Raw genomic sequence first — 21,007 nt, 5'->3', positions numbered from 1 at the left:
AACAATGGCGATGCTCGCTATATCAAAGTGTCACTTGCTGAAAGTGGAGGAAAGAAAGGAAAAGCGGGAGGAGAAAGTGGGAGTTAGAGCATGTGTGATGGGCTCAAACCAAGACCTTTACACTATCAGAAATGTCCTTCAAATGGTAGATTCACATTGTGTAAAATGCTGCAAATGAGGCCACCTCTATAAATTTAATGGTGCACCACAATAGCTTATCGATATTTTAGTACTTTTTCCCAGTGGTTGTTTTGTTTACAAAAAAAAAAAAAAAATCACATATTCCTGCTCCCGGTGAGCAACTGTATATATGGTTTATTTTGTTTCAGCTGGTTCATTTTGTAAATGAAATCCTTTCTTTTATTGTGAAAAGCAAATCGATGTTGTGTTACGCACTCTATTTTGGGTTTTAGCGCTGTGTACTTAGCCAAGCACAGTGTATGTATTGATTGGTTTACTTATAATTAGCATTTTGGAAAAGTAGTGATTACCATCAAGTTAGACATTAGCATTTAAGCTAGCAATTATAGCGTTAGAATCCTAGCTTCATCTGCTGTTTAGTTTACCATATAACAAACAATTGGGGCACGACTATTTGCTACATTTTATTTTACAATAGTATCAAATGTGTTTTTTTATAGTTTATGTTACAGTTTAACATCTTTGAGTCATTTACTGCATGTATTCTAAATGTTATGTGTGATACGTAGGGTTTTTCAAGTATGAATTTGTATCAGAGATATGCTAGAAATCGGTTTACTTATAATTAGAATTTAGGATAACTAGCAATTACAATAAAGTTAGGAATCAGCATTTAAGCTAGCATTAGAATCCTAGCATCATCTGTTGTTTAGTTTACCATCTAACAAACAATTGGGGCACGACTATTTGCTACATTTTATTTTACAATAGCATTAAATGTGTTTTTTATATTTTTTACATGCTATTTATGTTACAGTTAAACACCTTTGAGTCACCTACTGCATCTATTCTGAATGTTCTGTGTGATACGTAGGGTTTGTTAATTTTAATTAACAGGTTAGGTTAATTTTAACCTCGGAATGTATAATCCTAAACTATACATTTAGGATAACTAGCAATTATAATCAAGTTAGGAATCAGCATTTAAGCAGTCATAATGTTAGAATTCTAGATTCATCTACTGTTTGGTTTACCATATAACAGACAAATAGATCACAGCATTTTGTTGCACTGTATATTTATTTTTACAGTAACGTAAAATATTTTTCGGAATAATTTTTGTTAAACACCCTTGAGCCATCTACTGTGAAAAAATGCGAGACAGTAATCAACAGGCTATCAATGAAGGAATTTACTATCTAGCTATTGTGGGGACTTATCAAGGGAACAATTGCACACATACCTTATGAATCAATTCTTTACACAACTCTAATTTGCAACTGTACTGCTATCAGTCTATGCACAATGCATTATTCGTAACATTCAATATAACGCAATACATCAAAGAATATCAGTAGGCATTTAGCTTATTAATCTTAAAAAAATAATGAAGCTGGTAAACGTGATAAAAATAGAAAAATAAAAAATATAAATAATGGTTTTAGCATTCACGTTGGCCAACTTGACTAGTTTAGAAACATGCCTTATGACATTTTTACTTGACAGGAAAATGTGAAGCAGATAGCAATGTACTTTAGAGGTCACAATGCGGATTCAGCCATTTTGGAACAAATGTCCTTGAAATTGTGAACTATTTTTGCTCTGTCAATGAGGAATATTTTTTTTTGAAGGAAAAAAAAGCTGCTCATACGATCACATACGGCGCCCAAATGTAAGTTGTGTTTAAGCTTGCGCCACCAACAGGGATGGAAAAATATCCCCCTTGGTGGATGTAATAAATGCCAGTATGACATCGGGTCATCATCCGGTGACTGTTGCCATGGTAACTGATGCACTGACGAGTTCACCGGAGTGTAGTTTCCCGCTTTGTCTCAATGCTCCACATTCCTCAGAATGACATTGGAGAAGTGCGGAACAAGTGAGTGAAGACAGCAAGTACAGTAGTGACACACCTTGTTGGCCACCTGACATACACATTATGCACGGATACTCTGTACTGAATTGAAAAAAACAAAACAAACCAAGAACTGCTGGACCTTGATTAAAGAATAACAAAATATAAACTTTTTTTAATTAAAAAGCTTCTGATGAGGTGATTGCTGTGGCATACAGTGCTTATGAAGTAATTCTTAACGCCACAAATAAATTATGCATGTATTTATTTTGTTGTTGAAATAACAGCCTGAAATACAAATGAGGGAAAAGAGGTTCTTGTGGGTTGGTGGAGGACTGCCAGTTTTATAATGAAGCAATGTCATTTTATGTGTGAATAAATGTATTTTAAGAATTCAGTTTGATACATAGTAAAAATTCAACAGTTTTTAATTTAAAAGAGCAAATTTTAGTGCATCAAGTCAGAGTGCTACTATACTGCAGGGGAGTTTGTCTTTTGGAATCCAAGTGCAGTGAAACAGCTCGAAAGAGAAGAAGTTAATCCTGAATTTGATCAATCTAAAGGCATTTGGATGGCGGCTGTATAGTTTTAAACGCCCACACAGCTTTATTCTTTTACTCTTGAGTGCCTAAAGGGTGACATATTCAGCCTGCATTTCACCATGGGCAGCATTGAAATAAAGGATGCAATATCTGCAAGAAAAGTGGCAAGTGGAGGAAAACTTTGACCACTTACTGTGTGTATTGCCATGACGCCTTTTAGTAACATTACATGACAACACTTATGCACCACCGCTGTGTTTGACACAGTACGTTTTGCCATTAACGCTATATGACAAGAATGAAGCAATACCTCCATAAGCTGTAATTACACATAATGTAATACATTTAAATGATCAAGACAAACTTAAAACGACACTTTATAACACAACACAATAAGAGCATACCACTTAATTTTGGGGAAGAGTCATGACAAATAAACAAAACAATGTGGCAACCTTGTATATAAGTTGAGTTTTGTGCTGATTGTGGTGGCTGTAAGGGAACAGGAATGTGGATAGTGGAGGGGGAGCATTAGAGAGGAAAGACACACACACACAAAAAAGAAAAACCTCCGTTTAGCTTGTGGTCTTGGTCTGTTGTGGTCCGTTATTGAAATAAAGAGGATGTTGCTAGTCCACCACAAGGCCTGATTTCTTCTACATTCTACAGCACCTTGGATAACCGTGGAGGAAGACAAATGTATTATTTTATGTTAACTAATGAACATATCCTCATTCAAAACGTACAAATTAACATTGTTTAACATTAGCTTTATAGGGATGGAAATTAAAAAGTACTTTACCAGCTGGTAATCACACACAACTCAATAGTGAGCTAGCACAGTACTAAAATGAATTTGCACCTACATACAGCTAAATAGTTTGAACCCTATTTAGCAAAAGTAATTAATTAGTTTGGAAAGACACCAATGAACTAGCCAGAGAGCTGCAGATAAATAGTCAAGTGGCAATTGACTAACTAACTAACTAACTAACTAACTAACTAACTAACTAACTAACTAACTAACTAACTAACTAACTAACTAACTAACTAACTGCTAATCACCCCAAGGAACTCATAATTACACACAGCAAGTAAGCTCGCTCTTAAGTAAATAAGAAATCAAACAAGTAAATAAGTAAGCAAGCACGTAACTAACTAACTAACTAACTAACTAACTAACTAACTCACTAACTCACTAACTCACTAACTAGTACAGTAAGTATATTTCCAGCTACAGACCTCCATCAAACAGGAATTCTCAAACCCAAAAATGAGGAAGATGATATGCTCAGTTCAACTGCTGATCAAAAGCCACCGTCCAGCACGGAAGTGATGGAGATGGCATCAAAGGTCCTTCTGTAATGCACAAGAATCACCAGACTTCAGCGATGATCAACGGGACAGTTGCTTGCAATTAGCAAAGCAACTGTATAATATGCAGGCAAGCATTTTCATAAAGCAAAAAATGAAGCCAGCGCAACAACTCAAAATAGACTCCATCCATCTTCTATAGCCGCTTATCCCCACAAGGGTCGCAGGCTTCTATCTCAGCTGGCTTCGGGCAGTAGGCGGGGGACACCCTGAACTGGTTGCCAGCCAATCGCAGGGCACACAGAGACAAACGACTAATCACGCACCCAATCACACCTAAGGACAATTTAGTATGTCCAATTCACCTGCAATGCATGTTTTCAGGGAGAGGGAGGAAGCCGGAGTGCCCGGAAAGAACCCACGCAGGCTCGGGGAGAACATGCAAACTCCTCACAGGAAGGCCGGAGCCAGGTGGATTTGAATGTCATTCTGAGGAATGTGGAGCATTGAGACAAAGCGGGAAACTACACTCCGGTGAAAACCTTTGAAGTGTGAGGCGGACGTGCTATTCACTGCGCCATCGAGCCACCAAAATCAACGGACAAAGCTCAGCATTAAAAATACAGTACAGTATACAATACTGTATTTAAGTGCAGCGCAGTGCAATACAGTACTGTCCTGTATTGGCATTATTTTATAATTTATTTTACATTTGGACCATGTTTTTGCATTTTACAGTACAGTAATGTGTTCATATACCTGTATTGGCATTATTTTATAATTTACTTTATATTTGGACCATGTTTTTGCATTTTAAAGTACAGTAATGTGTTCATATACCTGTATTGGCATTATTTTATAATTGATTTTATATTTGGACCATGTTTTTGCATTTTACAGTACAGTAATGTGTTCATATACCGTATGTGTTCTAAATAGTGCAGTTTTTGTTTTACAGGTTTTGGACAATATATTTTTGCATTTTTTGCTTGTGTCGTTACACACGCACTGTCCTTTGTTAACGAACTTCCACGTTCGCGCAGGACATGTACTGTACCTCCGTTTCCCACATAAAGAAATGTGGGTGCGCGAGTGGGGGGGCGCATTGATATATATACTCCACCTTGGTCAGAGTACTAATCACATAAAAGCTTTCCCTGTACAGCGGAGATACATTCACGCATGCTGCTGGGATAACCGTTTAACAAAAGAGCATAAATCCTGTTATAAGATTTTCTAAAGGAGTGTGTAATCCTTTTATTCAGAGAAGGTCACTTCCTGTGGCACCTCACTTGTGTTCACCTTCCTTCAAACTATGCCAAGAAGACACTGTTGTCATGACACGCCACACTCCTACCCTCAATTTCCATGCCATGCAAAAAAGAAGTCTAATTATCAAACTAAACTTTACAATTACAAAAGTTCAATGCAAAGAAAGAAATTGACTTGATGACAATGATACTGGGTCGAGTAAAATCTTTTTTTTGTCCCTTTAATAGTCTCTAGTTGTGATTAACAGCAGCAATGTGCGCTCAAATATTCAACGGAGGCCCAATTAAAAGAGAAGCGAGAGGACCCGCTGTGTGGAAATTTAATGCACTATAATTAGCGAAAAGGCTGCACAAGACTATCTGCCATTAAATGTGAAACTTGGGCAAAAACTTCTTAACTACTTTGAGATTGTTTCGTTATGTAGTATTTTACTCATTGTGAAGCTTCAGATGAATGTGTGTACCTAATGAGTGTCCTGTGTATTTGCTAGTTAAAAATATTTGGCTAGGGAACAAATTCGATGACAATTATTGGGCTCCAGAAATAGAATTTTGCTTGCTCAGAAAAAGAAATGTGGAGATTGTATGAGGCTGTAAATGAAGCAAAATAAAATAAAAGAACTACAGGAAAATTAAAAATAAAGCATGACATGCAGTGCTGGAAATAATTAGCTGAATCCCTGCTGAATTTATAAGATGGCTCAAATGCAATGAAATTAACAGTTTCCAATTGTTGTGGTTTATTATGATAATAGACAAAAAGTCATATAAAAAAGTTAAAATGTCGCATTTTAATGAGAGTATTATTTGATCTGATCCAACTGGGTTGGAATTGTGACTCTCTGGCGCCCTTGTGACAAAGCATGAGCAATTTTCACTTCTTGAACAACGACTTATCTTCTGCCTCGTGCGACTGGCGCCCACAAATCAGACAAATGATAAGATTTATCAAAGAGGAACAAGGTCTGCTTTCCTATCCTCCCAGCAAAACAAAATATTATAGGGGTGAAATAATGCTGAATACATTTTATGAAGGTAAAAGGAATATATTTTTCCAACAACTTGCCATGTCGTGTAGATAAAGTCAAATCTTTCCGAAACGTGATCCGGTATTTCGTCTGATTAATTTAAACTGTTATAATGAACAAAATGGCATTTAGTTTGTCCAAGTACATTTTAATAACTGTCAATTACATGAGGAGTTACCGTAACAGTAACGGCAGTAAATTTATTGTTAAAATAATTTTTTTAAATGGTTCAGAGAATACATTGCTTGGTGCAATTAATGAAGTTCGAAGGCCATTACAGTAAGACGTGTCATGTGTTTGTGTTTCTAGTTGAATAATTGTCATATTCAACACATTTAAAATGAATTATCTATGTATTTTATGCTTATTTTAAACAAACTGTGGCATCCAGGACAAGTATTTAAATTGCTCACCAAATGATTGCTTGTAGAAATGAAGACTAGCTTTGTTTTGTATGATTATCCACAGAATGAATTTCTAATATCTATAATTAAGGATATAAGGTCTGGATTTAAGTGTAATATTTACGCCTGTGTAACTTTTATGCAACTGCTGTAAATGGTAGTGTACAAAAAAGTACACTAGTGTAAAAAAACAGTATTGTCAAGCAACTACATTTTTTTCAGTAGTTAATGGCAGGATTCTTCAGAAAATTATCACATTTTCAACAACTATTTACTACAAAGCTAGTAACAGATATTTACTTGAGTATACTCTTTCACAAAAAATTAAAAAAAGTCATCTTTGATGATTATATGATTCTTTTTCTTTAAAATAATACAGTTGAATAAAAGGAGATATTTTTACATTTTTTTAAAAGCCTAAAGTAATCGATTACTTTTGTGCTAAAGCACAAAGAGTGAATGATTACTTTAGATATTAAGTTAATCGATTTTTAGTACGAATGAAATTACATAAAATAATCCATTGTAGTATTTAATCACCTAAAGTAACAAGTTACTTTACTACTCAATTAGCCAGTGAAGATTTACTTAATTATTCCATTAGCTAAAGTAATCAATTTATTCTTAAATTACCTAAATTAATTGATCGCTTTAGTACTTAATTTTAGACCATTTTCCTGCCAAATACTTGAAAAAAAAAATACAGCTAGCAGTTAGCTAGCTCTGCAAACATCTCCCCTTTGGATAGTCCACCGGCAGGGCCACCGCAGAGTGCCTCGTTGTTACCGGTGAGCGTGTGCATGACACAATGAATAAGGGAGGAAAAGGGAATGGGAACAGTAAATTTTGCACAGTGTCATCACCCATCACTTTAAAAGCCGCTTTGCATACATTTTAATAGTTCCCCCCCAATTCTAATGTCAAGCCAGATAGCGACGTGCTTCAAACATGGAGGTCGAGAATCCAAAGCGGCTGACGACGCGACGATGACAAACGCGTCATCACGAGCCATCATCAAGCATGAAATAGCAGCATTAGCCCCGTTAGCCAGGAAATTGCCTCTCTTGCTTTTTCATCCGAGGAACCGACATCACGGCCCATATAAATGGAAATGCGTTTATGGCTTATTTGGAGGCTCGCTTCTATATTTACAACAACATCTCCTGAGCGGAGTCCCGTGATAAATACAGTGACTTTTTTATTGGCAATAAAGCCGCAGGGTCCATTAATAAACAGAGTCTATTGGCTGGTCGGGGCTTATCAGGCCAGGGCCGGCCCGGATAAAAGACCCTGGGCTCAATACCTTAGCAGCTTACTCGCATTACAAGTGCCTTTTACACAGCAAGGTCACCTCGGGGGCTTCAAACAATCCTCATTTCCAGGATCTTCTGTGTCCTACTTAGAAGCTACGTGCGCCAGATAACATTCATCACACATTTATTACACCAATGTTTTCCAAATTTATTTCAACGCCATATTTAAGAGAAGATAGTACAAAAAAAAAAAAAAAAAACAGGCTCAGATTGCAGTTGTCTCTTCACAGAAGAAGCTACATTTTTCACTAAAATGTGAACGCCGAGGGAACATTGGACACACATGCATACATACACGAAGAAAATGAAAATACAAATAATCTAAGATGTACATGATGACGTTCTGGATCACAGAAATGATTAAAACAAAAATGACAGTCAACAAAAGTTGCATTAAGAGATATTTACAGTGTTTTAAACAGTAACAAAAAACAAGTGCCATTAATGTAGTTTAAAACTAAAAGAATTAAAACCAAACATTTTTACTATAAAAATGATTACAGTACATGATTTGTTTTTCAGTTTGGGAATCAGATTTTTTTTTTTACCATTTTACAATGGTAATTTAAACAAATGATCATGAAAAATAAAAATGCATTTTCAGTTAAAAAAATGCATTTAAAAAAAATCAAATTAAAATGAAAAACTAATTTGGTTCACGAAACTACATTGCGGCAGCGAAAATGTATACACCAAAAGAGGGGAAAACAAACAAAAATAATCCAGCAGTTATCTACAGTAAAAAACATCAATTGTGCGTAAACAAACGCTTTATTCCCACACTTAAATAACAGAAAACTATGCAATTATGGCTAAAACAATACATCAGTTGAATTTTGGCCGAGCCTATTATCAACATCCGCCAAAATGTATTTAGCTTGTTTAAAAAAAAAAACAAAAAAACGAGAATGTGTGCATATCATCTGCAATGGCGTGCTTCAGTGGAGCAAGACCAGGCCGTGTTGTGTTTACCCACAATTCCCTCTGGCGTGCGTTTGCCCTGTGATCCAAAGAGGCGGCACAGCGGGATGCCTGATGAAAAAGGACAAAGCAGCCCAAAGTCCATCTATTATCACCATCATCATCATCATTGTTTTTATGAGACATCAGCGTTGTAATCCTGCGTGTGGCCAACCCAGTCCCGTTCCAGTAAAACCAGTTGGATCCCAGTAGGGGGCGCAGCAGCTTTGCATCATCATTCCCTAATAGCGCTCATGTCCTCCGTTTTAACATTTGCATTGATCAAACGGGAAGTTTTTTTTCACTCATCAAATGGAGGAGGTTACAGTAAACAAAACACATGGTACAGTAAACAAAAACACAGAAAAAAACAAAATGTGGCACTTTGAAAAACTAACAATTAGCTTTTCAGTCAAATGTCTCGATTTGCTGAAAATGCGCAACATCTTCTTTGATGCTAAATGCAACAAAAAAAACAACAAATTATTAATATTGTACCACTGACAATGTCAACAAAAAGGGAACATAATCTTTGTGTTCTATATTACTTCATTTTCCTAACTGTAATTGGTCAAGATGTATTTAATACAAATAAATGTTTCACTTAATTGGTCTGAAAATTATTTATTTACTAAGATTAATGTATTTTGTTCATCTATTTGTGCCAGTGTCATTTAGACAGCAGGAAATATAGCATTCACTTTATTAGCCCAGAAAGAATCTCATGACAAATTCTGCAGTTTTTTTTCACCTATTTATAAATAGTATAATTATCCATTTTCACTTGGTCTGAAAACACATGATTTGGATTAAAAAAAAAAAAATCCAAATATTTTTGAAAATTACCCACTATCACTCAGTTGGTCCCTGACCCATATTTCAACAATTGTTACATTTTTGTTTTTCTGTCCATCCCAAGTGATGTGGCAGACAGCGTGAGCGCCAAAACATACAATTAACTAACTAACTAACTAACTAACTCATTCAATCTCAATGTTTTTTGCTTTTTTTGGGAGATTTTAGACATTAAATTCAATTCACAGGTACTTATTGATATATAATCAATATAATATATAATATTATATAAATATATTTAAGTGTTTTTTTAATTAATTTTTTTCCCCAAGTGTTAGGGTTAAGGAAGGTGTGAAAATGGCTGGGTATGAAAAATAATGATTTCTGATCAATAATTATTCCTTTTTCATTCATCAACTGGGTTCAAAATCAAATTATGGATCACAAAAAGAATGACCCATTAGCTGGGTCAATTTGACTCAATTTTCTGGGTTGTTTTATACCAGAGTATCAAGGGCCCAAAATGGGCAATTCTGCATAAAACAACCAAGAAAAAAATTATTGTGCTTTATTAAACAACTATGAAAATTTGGTCATATTGGGTCAATCTTTTTTGGACCCATAATTGGGTTAATTTTAACCCAACTGTTTTTAGAGCGATCAAGTGTGCCCGTGATGCATAGTGACAGGAGGTGTGCTGTGTGGCCTAGGAAATAATAATAATAATAAAAAAAAACCTCACAACAGGGTACTGCCGTTAAAGGATAAACTGTAATTTGTTAACAAATATAGCCTTAAATTTTAGGTCACCTTTTTTTATATTTTCAACTGAGCGTATTTTCAAAAAGTAAAAAAGAAAAGTCTTTTTTCATTTTGAATAAGCCAGGCTAACAGTTAGCAACTATGGCTAAGATGGGCTATTTGACCATCCACGTTTGTACTATGGACAGGGTATAAAGGTACATTCTAATCATGATAGCAGGTAGAAAACAGTCAACACCCCACAACTGGGGCCAGATTTATTTGTTTACTATAACTAACATACTTTTATTTATTTATCTATGCCGGTGACATATAGTGACAGCTAAATGTACCGTGCACAAATGATACCAATGTTTGTTTATGCAAGTGCTCTTTAACTCATTCAATCACAAAGACATATATATTTTTTTTTTTACTAAAGTAGGGCCTAAAAATAGCTGGTATTAAAAGAATTAGGTACAAAAGCAATGGATTACTATAGGTAATAAAGTACAAATGTAATCATTATGAACTAATTACATACTGAAGTAATCATTTTCCTCAGGCAATCAAGTAATAAAGTGATTATTTTAGATAAAGAAGTAATAATCAAATATTTTTCTAAATAAGTATTAAAGTAATTGATTACTGTAGGAACTAATGTACTAAAGTCATTATTTAGGTACTGAAGTAACTGAAGTCATTACTTAACATACTAAAGTAATTGATTACTTAGTACCTCATTTAGTGGCAGCCATTTTTAGACCCTCCTTCAGCCAAACAATTGCATTTTTTTTTAATGTAAACAAGCAACTGAGATCAAATGTTAGCACTGGAAAAAATACATACTTGAATGGATTTTGCTTCGTGGCGTCTCAATGAACACTTTCAAACAAGATTTTGCAGGTGTACCTAATAAAGTGGCCCGTTAGTGTTTAACAGAAGGTGATCTCATGCGTGGGATTGTTGTGAGTGTACAATAAGTCCCTGAGTGGATGTGTGCGGTGTTTTTTCTGCGTGCGCAATGACAAACACGTCTTGGGAGGACTCTTCGCATGGACGGGCGAGGGGTCACCGGCTGTGTCTGGGTGTCGTCGGGAGAACAGGTGCGAGGGGGTCAGGCGGTCAGCAGGACGGCCAGGAGGATGAGGAGGACCAAGACAAGCCCAAGCGAAGGCGCCCTCGACGGACAACCTCGACTCAGGGGTGACGTCGCTGAAAAACAATAAAAGTCACTCGAGCGGGGAAAAGCGTCACCTTGTGTGGGACAAATTTATTTCAGAGGTTTTCTTTGAAGTGTGGTGCATGGAAAAATCCCAGAAGGCAAATAATGTAAACTTGAATAACCATTTTTAAGAAAAGTATCTATGAAAATTGTTAAAAAAAAATAGTCTAACCTAAAAAAATTTAACTTTTGAACAAGAACCGAACAACAGTGAAGTATAAAAAATATCAAGTCATATCACAAACGATTAAAAGTTGTTTTTTGGGGAGAAACTTATGTTATAAGCAGAGAGAAGAAATGAGAAAAAATCACTAGAAAAAAAAGTGATCTAGTTGGAATATTAGGAGGGACAGCATTGGATGCGGAAAAACAATCAACATTTGAGATTGAAAATAAAAGTAAAATCAATTATTTTAAGGTTAGGAGTTTTAAGAATGTTTAATGTTAGAAGATTCTGCAAAATGATGTTTTAATTTGATGACATTTCCTAAAATGTAGGAATTTCTAAGGTACTTTTTCTTTGTTAACTTGCATCACTTTTCCTTCAAACTTTTTATTCTTTTAATGAAAACACTCTTCCAATATGCATTTTCTCTGAAATATTCATTTTTTTTGTGAATGATTTCACTTATTTTTATTAATTCCACCCACAAATCATTATGACTTTTCTCAAAAATGAATATTACACTTGTTTTTTTCTTGTAATTTTTGACTTCATTTTTAAAATCTGTCTTTGTTGTACTTTTTACTAATGTTAGTACTACAGTATTTCTAAAGTGTATGAATTTCTTTAAATTTCTTTAATTTTTATCCTTGTTTTGCTTGACAGTATCAAGTAATGTCATTAAAGTATGCATTTTTCCCTGCTTTTATCATTTTGACTTTATTCTCATGAATTCATGCATTTTGCCTCTGAAAATATTCCAAGTATTCTCAGAAACGTTCATTATTTATTACCGCTCACTTCAACCTGATTTTTGCAATTCTACGAGTGCCGAAAAGCGGTGAAGAAGCTCACCTTGAGTTTGTTTGGAGCCCTTGGACGCTGTGAGAGTGGAAACGGAAAGAGCAAAACTTTAGAAAGAAGTTGCTGATTCATCATGTTTTCAAGCTTACACCCACCCTCAAAAAAAAAAAAACTAGCGTAGCTGGTAGAAGTAAAAACAGCAAGAGGCAGACAAATGAGCAAAGGGAGACATTTATCTTTTGTTAAAACCTTAAGCCATTCTCAGCAAATTCTCTTAAAGGTCGGGAAGAAAGGAAGGAGAAACCACAGGAAAAGGAGAAGTGTTATGGAAATTAGAGAGCGTTACAGTGATGGGGATTATTTACAGACCGAGAGGATACAGGAAATGAAAAGGGAGGAGACAAAAAAAAAAAAAAAACAGGCGAAAATTCAAAATGACAGAGCGAGACCATGAAGTGGACAGAGCTCGAAAGCGCGAGCGAGGGCGGAAGAAAAGAAGTTTAGGAAGGTCAGACGGAGAGAAAAGGGGACGGAACCTGGGACGGAGAGAGGCAGAATGGATGGAAGAGTCTGGCTGACACTTTGTCAGCGGGGTTGCGCTAAAAGGAAATTATTGAAGGATGCCGTTGGCTGGAAGGAAGGGGCATTTAAAACGCCTTCGTGTCAGCCAGACACAAATGATGCACGCATGCAAAAAGTCCCCGCTACATATTAAAAGTTGGGTTGTGTCACACAAACAGGAAAAAAAATGGCCCACAAAAACAAGAGCCCACATATTAAGGGCCACACGAAGATACAAAGACGTGAGCTCGTAAACACGTGGACACGTCATAGTTTGTGCTGGACAAACAGAGAAATACAAGCCCACAAACACAACAAAAGTCGGTTTAGCACGCTAAGGGAGGTTCCACACTAATACAAAAAAAAGAAACAGACATGCACGCACCCATAAAAGGTAAAATTTGAAGGGCAGATGCATACAGTTCAGATTTCAAAGGTCATGCCACATAAATCTAGAAATACAAGAAACACATAAACTGCACACACATAAAGTGGGAAAGTCAAATGTGTTGTGTCCTGCACAAATCCAGAAAAACAAGAATACACAGACACACACGGGTAAAAAAAAAAAATAAATAATAAAAAATGCAATGACGGCCCAGTAGTGTGTGTATTCTTGTATTCCCTGATTGTCTGGAACCATCATAACATATCAAGCTGGGTGAGTACCCAAGTACTGATACTTGACCCTACCTCAAGGTATCGGTACTCGAAATGATAGCTGATACTAGTATCAGCGATTTTCCTGGACCAGTTTTACGCTCATAACTTAGAAATGACAAGAATAATAGACATTTCACATTATTTTCATGAAATTGAGCAAAATACTACATTGGAAGAGCTAAGCCTTTAAAATGGTATGCCATTGTTGTCTTTTTATTTCTGTGACACCACCTTTAACAGTTTTAGAATGTGTGTTTGTATGCATGTGTGTAAAAATACCAGTAGGGCGATCATTTAAATCCTGTGTGCAAATTCTGCTGTATTTTTCGTAGAAAAAGCACGTTGCGAAACATATGATTCAAATAAAAGGTGGCATTTTAGGTTCCTTTACAAATAGAATAAGACTTGCACATTTTACGTTTAAGTCAACGGCGTGGGGACACAAATGATTAAAAACAAGAGTTCACACACATGATAAGGTGTGCTTTCAAGAGTGGCTCTAGATTTAAAAAATAAAGCTACAGGCTACAGCACTTCATGTCAAGTCAAGGGAAATTTAGAACCAAAGTGCTAACAAACACACTGAGTGTACACACTTAGCTACAGCATGACTTGTGGGACACAAAAGAAGAGAAACAAGAACACGCCTGGAGGAGTGTGTATGCTTTTACAAACAAAACAGCGCCACCTGTCTGTGCCCTTTTTGCCTGAGCTGATGAGGCCAAGTAACGTGTTGTGCTTCTTCATTAAAGCAACAACGTCTGTATTATGTGTGTGTGTGCGTGTGTGTGTGTAACACCTGCAAGCATCGTCTGTCGCTCAAAATTACTCCACTGATTGTCTACAACTAACGGCCATCTTGGGGTTAACGAGGCATTAAATAGCATGCTGGGACTTGGCCTGGTGCGCAGTGCTCGCGCGATTGTGTGTGCGGCTGAGATAAATCATATTCGAAGAAAAAATATCCGTGAGGCGTTTTATTGAAAATCTCCATTTTTCTATGTTGAATAAATGAAACTTTTCATTCATTGATGAAATTTATGGCGATGGAAAAAAAAAGGTTATTTTAATGATAAACATTAAAAATGCTTTTACATATGGAAAGAAATTGTTACAGAAACGCAATTATATCAAAATACGGAAAATTGATTCAGTATTTTGAAAATAAAAGCAACACCTCACTAAATCGCAGTAGAACCATGTGATTTCTTCTAGCCTATCACAAAAGGAAAACTTCAAATAAAATTCCGGAAAAAAAATTACAATTGCAGTAACAATAACATTTTGTTATTTTTTTAAATAAATGTGTGTTCACATGTAAGTGATATATATTTATATACACACACAAACACACACGCACACACACACACACACACACACATAAATACACATATATATATATATATATATATATATATATATATATATGTCGTACTTCATAAAATTTCTATTATATACACTATACACACCACAAGTGAAATCAAAATGAATTAAAATTGTATAAATTAAATTATGTAATATTGAATGTAATATATAGTCTATAATAATGATAGTACCATTGCTCTTGTATACAGTATACAGACATATAAATATACATCCATTCATCTAATTTCAATACTCCTTATATACAGAAATATGTGAAATTTGATGAATCTGGGAAAAATTGACATATACTATATTGACAGGACCAGAATAAAACACTTTTAATTTACATAGAATCTAGCATATTAACTTTTCATAAATGATTGCGATACTAAATGTATTTTCTTTGGTAAAAGTATTACAATGAGTGTCCCATAAAATGTTGCAGCAAAAAAAACAAAACCTAAAGTATTATTTACAATGTCAACTTCACAGTTAATAAATTCCTGATAATACATTTTTTAGCACCATAAGAACAATAGCTTTAAACGAAAATATAATTCAGTACGTTACACATTTTTTTAAAATGATTTATTAATGTTAAGCATTTATTTTAATAAAAAGTATTTAAACGATTGCCTTAAGAAGAGCTGCAGCAATTAAAGCACAACTAATGTAATACATCCACAATGTCCACTTTATTATAGTTCATTATAAATTCAGCTCCCCAAAAATATTTTTCTTATGAAAAAAAACACACCAGTTTTTTTTTATCTTCAACACCACACATCATGATTCGTAAACCCGTAAGGAAAACGCCTCGTGTTTACTGGTGTGCGTGCGACACGCATGTTGTGACCTGACTTAATTTGTGCCCCCCTCAAAAAAAAAAAAAAAGTACGTTAACAATAGCGGTGGCGGCAAGCCTCACCACAAAATGGCGACGACTGCGATGACTTCTCTGCTCCTTTTTCCGCACTGCAGTCTGGAACGTGCAGCACCACCGTGGCGAAACGTGCGTGTGTGCACGTGTGTGTGTGTGTGTGTTGAAAAGCACTCTGCCGCACCGTTCTACTATCCCAGCTTAGAGGACGCCGCCATTTTGCCACCATGGCAGCTTATGCTAACCGACGCCGCTTTGCCAAAAAAGGAAAGCGGAAAATCTTTAAAGAATTAGAAGAATTTCCAAAATTTTAAGTGTACATTTGTGCGCGCTTCAGATTCAGAATGTCCAAAAGTATTCAAGCATGATTGGACGAGGGCGGTTTTACTTGTGAAAGGAAGGCAACCATGTAAGACATTCCCTGCCCCCCCCCAAAAAAAAGGCTGTGCAAAGTGCAAAAGATGGGGCTCACAGCAGGAGAATGACAGGAAAAGATTGGGAAGCAGAAAAAGGAATCAATTAGAGCGAAAGGGAAGTGGCTCCGTAATGGCTTCTCACAGTAGGATGGCGCCCAAGCAAAGCAAGGAGGAGTTTTTAGGGGAGAAGTTGACGGCCAAAGGAGAAGGTGAGCGGAGGATGCCGTGCGTTGTCTGTTGGGAGGCTTGTTGTCTGATGCAATTCAGGCTCAAGCACCGCCATCCGTGCCAGTGGTGATGCGGGGAGAGGGAAAAAAAAAAAAAAATCTCACCAGGAACTCTGCCGAAAAGCTGCTTTTACGCCATGAGAGACAACTCTGACACATCATTGCAAAATGCGTGAAAGTAGAGGAGACGGACAATGCGGGGCGGACGGCATTGAAATGTACAGCAGTCATGAGTTTGGAAAAACCCTCAAATTCTGCTTTTTCCTTTTTTAACATTTTCTGAATTCTAGATTAGGTCTCAACCTTTTTTCAGGATGTACCCCCTGTGAAATATGTTTTCAGCCAAGTACCCCTTAACCAGTGCAAAAAAAAAAAAAAAAAAGACTTAAAACATGCCATCAGTGTCTAATTCATTCAAATTTAGAACCTTTGAAACTTAATTTGTAGTGGTCCACAAAAAAAAATAAGTGTCCTCTTTTGGCTCATACAAGAGGTCCGTTATAAAAAAGAAATAAAGATAAATAAATATTTGTCAACAGAGAAATATTCAACATAAAGCATCGTCTTTTGGGATTATTAAATTAAATCATTATTAATAAATATTTGTCCACAAAAACAATAATCAGCAAAAAGTGTCTGACCTGTTTTCAGAAATAATATTGAATAAATATTTGTCAATAGAAAAATATTAATTATAAAAGCGTTCTCTTTTGGGATTATTAAATTAAGTCAATTATTAATACATATTTGTCCACAAAAATTAATCAAATTACAGTGTCCTCTTTTGGGATTATTAAATTAAGTCAAATATTTATAAATATGTGTCCACAAAAAAAAATAATCAGCATAAAGTGTCGGACCTGTTCTCAAAAATAATATCGAATAAATATTTGTCAAAAGAAAAATATTCAACATAAGCGTCCGATTTTGCAATCATTAAATTAAGTCAATTATTAACAAATATGTGTCCACAAAAATTAACCAACTTAAAGTATATAAATATTAGTTCACAGAAAAATATTCAATATAAAGTGTCCTTTTTTAGGAAAACAATGGATATCTGTTCACAAATAACAAATTAAGAACTTAATTATTAATAAATAATGGTCCACAAAAAAAAAAAAAAAAATCATCGTCATAAACTTTCGGATCTGCTCTCAAAAAGAAATAATAATAAAAAAAAAATGTCAAGACAAAAATATTCAACTTAAAGTGTCCTCTTTTGGAAACATAATAGAGATGCGTTCACAAAAATAAATCATCAACGTGACAGGAAACGAGAGGTGGCACGTGACAGGTTGGGTCCTACCACTCTAGTATGGGGCAGAATCTGGCTTTTAAAAATAATTAATTCGAATAACCTACTGAACATAAAAGTTAGGGGACTTATAAAAGTTTAGGGACTTATATTTTACTGAATTATTTAATTAATTCAATAATTTAAGGATTTTTACATGTCGTTTTGTTTGATTTAAAATCTGTACCCCTCATTTGAGAACCACTGGATTAGGTCATCCACACTATGAAAAAATATATAACATTAAAATAATGGAACCAAATCAGAAGAAAAAAAAAGTAATCAGTTTTTGTTCATTTTTGCATATCTTTTTTCTTTTAGCTTTATGATGTGGGTGCTGCTTTATGACCTGGAATGATTTTCAACTTATAGCTGTGCATAGAAGTTAACAGCTAAAATTTCTTGACCCCATAATGTGTGTTTGAGACCATAGAATTTGCAGTTTCCAAACTTTTGACCATTACTGTAGTATTTTTATTAGTGAAGTGAGACTTTAGGATGTGAGTGGTTCTAAGTATGAGTCATAAATGTCCAAATCTAATTTTAGTGAGTCACAAAAACCCAAGTCCAAGTGAAGTTTGAGTCCACAAGGTCCAAGTCAATGTCAAGTTTTTGAAAAGAAAAAAAAAGGTGCTCTTGCTGGTTAAAAATGGATTCTTCCTTATCCATTTTTAATACATGACAAAGTTGAATCCCCTCTATCACATTGTACTTCATTTGGAGTTTTTAATGTTGTATTTTGATGTTTGTTATCCACAAATAAAACAATGTTTGCGAATGTTATTTGATATATATACTGTATATATATATATATATATATATATATATATATATATATATATATATATATACATACACATATTCAGGGGGCAGCCATATTGCCTCATTTTATCAACCAAAAATGACATCACAGTCTCTCAGGGCCAATCATCAATCATGGTTCATCTTGCAAACTTCACATGAGCAAACTAAAAAACAGGTGAGCTGTGATTGGTCTGTATCTGAGCAACTGTGATGTCATTTTAAGCAAGTGGCAAAATGGCTACCTCCGGAGATGGATTAAAAACCAGCGGATTTTGCTACTTTTAGTTCAAATGACGCTAAAAAAAAACAATATTAATGAGAATGCTGAGCTTATACTGATGGGACTGTATGGAATATATATTTAAAATAACATTTTTGATTTGACCACATTAGGTGGTCCAAGCGGTAGAAAATGGGTGGATGGACATCCTCGTTTTACCCCTGAAAGAGTAGTTTATGTGTATATATATATATATATATATATATATATATATATATGATTACGCTATATGATATATTGATTATACTTTCTCACGCTAACACTGAGCGCCGTTGACGTGAAATGATGTCAAATACAACCCTACTGAAAAGCGTCCTTGACATTATTTTTTTTAATCTTAAGGGCATAGAAAATGCTTGGACACATCAGGTTGGATCATTAGGCTCGGAAACTTTCAAGAAAGAATAACTGGTCAATCAGAATGCTTGAAATTAGCTGAAAGGTTCTCTATTTCAAAAAAACCCCAAGCCACTAGCATTAAAAGAGTTAACAAGAGCTCTACATTGGGATTTAGGCCTCCAATTTTAAATACACATCACAAGTATTAAGTACTAGGGGATGAAGGCAATTACATCACACGCACAAAGTCATTAAAAGCCCCCTGCATCGCTCCTGTCCACTGTGTTTTTGAGGTAAATTAAGTCGATAAACACACAGGTGCGCACACAGGAGAGAATATGTAGCGACTGCTGAGTAACCTTGGAGCAATGTCACCGTGGCCGCCCTTCAAATCAGTAAGCGTGTGTGTGAGTGCGCCATGATTGCCCACAACAGAGCATCCCTGCATGCAATTGTCTGTTAATCACGGCCAAAATGTGTTTCAGGGGAGTTGGAGGACAAGTGCTTCTGCTACTATGGGACACACACACACACACACACACACACACACACACACACACACACACACACACACACACATCAGCAAGAAAGGAGCCAGGAGCTAGAGTTTGTGCTGGTAACATCACCGCAGCACCTAATGAACAACCAGAGACCCTCGGACCCTCCATTTCCCCCCCTCGCTCATCTATCTTTTACACTCCTCTATCTTTCACCCCATCCTCGATACTTGAGTATGGAGCATTTTCGCCATGGCCATCCAGACCAAAACATGGCAGCCCAACAGCGAGGGAAGTGGCTAAGGGAGCTCATACGACACGAAGGCGAGCGAGGGCGGAGTCGTCGGGAGGAACTCCGGCGCGGATGGACGCGCCCAGATTAGTTTTGCTCGGCTAGCGAAAGATCATAAAAAGAGGCGTGAGGGAGGAAAGGAGAAGAGAGCGCAGGAGACAGGGGCAAGGGGAGGATTAGTGCCACTTGAGGAGCGACAGACGAGCGAAGGAGAGAGAAAAGAAAGGGAGACGGGAAGCGGCAAATTTAGTCAGGATTAGTTTTGGTTCAGGGATGAGATGAGAGAGAGATGGTTGGGGGGGGTTGGGAGGATCAAGTTTATTGTGATCTGATGTACACTAAATGGACATTTCATTAGGTACACTTCCAAAAGCCATTATCAAGATCACAACACTGTTTCACAGTGCATTCATAAAATATTAACAAGAAAAAACACTTAAAAAAACGTGCATAAAAAATACATATTACATAACATTTTGCAAACCAAAAGCCTTGAATTTTCTGAATAATCATCAATGGTCCCTGTAATCCATCCCGAAATCTCTAAAAATGTCACTGTTGCCACTTTGCCCTCCGCTTCCATTTCCCGCTAACACAGGCACGGAAGGGAAGGAACACACACAGTATGCATGCGAGCAACAATAAACCAATCAGATGACATCAACACATAGTGTACGTATACCGATAGCGGCAAATAATCAATCAGATGCCGTTACATAATACGTGCAGTATGTATGCTGGGAACGATGAAGCAACATTGCTTCATACGTACAGTACGAACACTGGGAGAGATGAACCAAATCGGAGAGCATTGAATAATACACACAGTA

The 21,007-nt window shown here is 36.0% G+C and overlaps 1 protein-coding gene across 3 annotated transcripts in view; it reads right to left on the bottom strand.

Annotated features, from left to right (window-relative positions):
• Nucleotides 1-10,611: 10,611 nt before the first annotated feature.
• The window catches only part of LOC148425285 (ephrin-A4-like), a 46,269-nt gene continuing 35,873 nt past the window's right edge, over nt 10,612-21,007 (bottom strand). Inside the window, exons 4-5 of one of the 3 annotated variants that reach the window (XM_088410885.1) lie at nt 12,608-12,634; nt 10,612-11,579 (exon numbers count right to left, since the gene is read on the bottom strand). In XM_088410885.1, the coding sequence (XP_088267011.1) occupies nt 11,300-11,579; nt 12,608-12,634 (307 nt within the window). In that variant the 3' untranslated portion in view covers nt 10,612-11,299. The remainder of the gene's footprint in view (nt 11,580-12,607; nt 12,635-21,007) is intronic. The other 2 variants (XM_088410886.1, XM_088410887.1) reach the window with 2 other exon arrangements.

Source organism: Hippichthys cyanospilos, chromosome 3 (genome assembly GCF_059441005.1).
Source record: "Hippichthys cyanospilos isolate Australia breed blue-spotted pipefish chromosome 3, RoL_Hcya_1.0, whole genome shotgun sequence".
Classification (NCBI taxonomy): Eukaryota; Metazoa; Chordata; class Actinopteri; order Syngnathiformes; family Syngnathidae; genus Hippichthys; species Hippichthys cyanospilos.
This window is presented reverse-complemented; position numbering and strand designations above follow the sequence as displayed.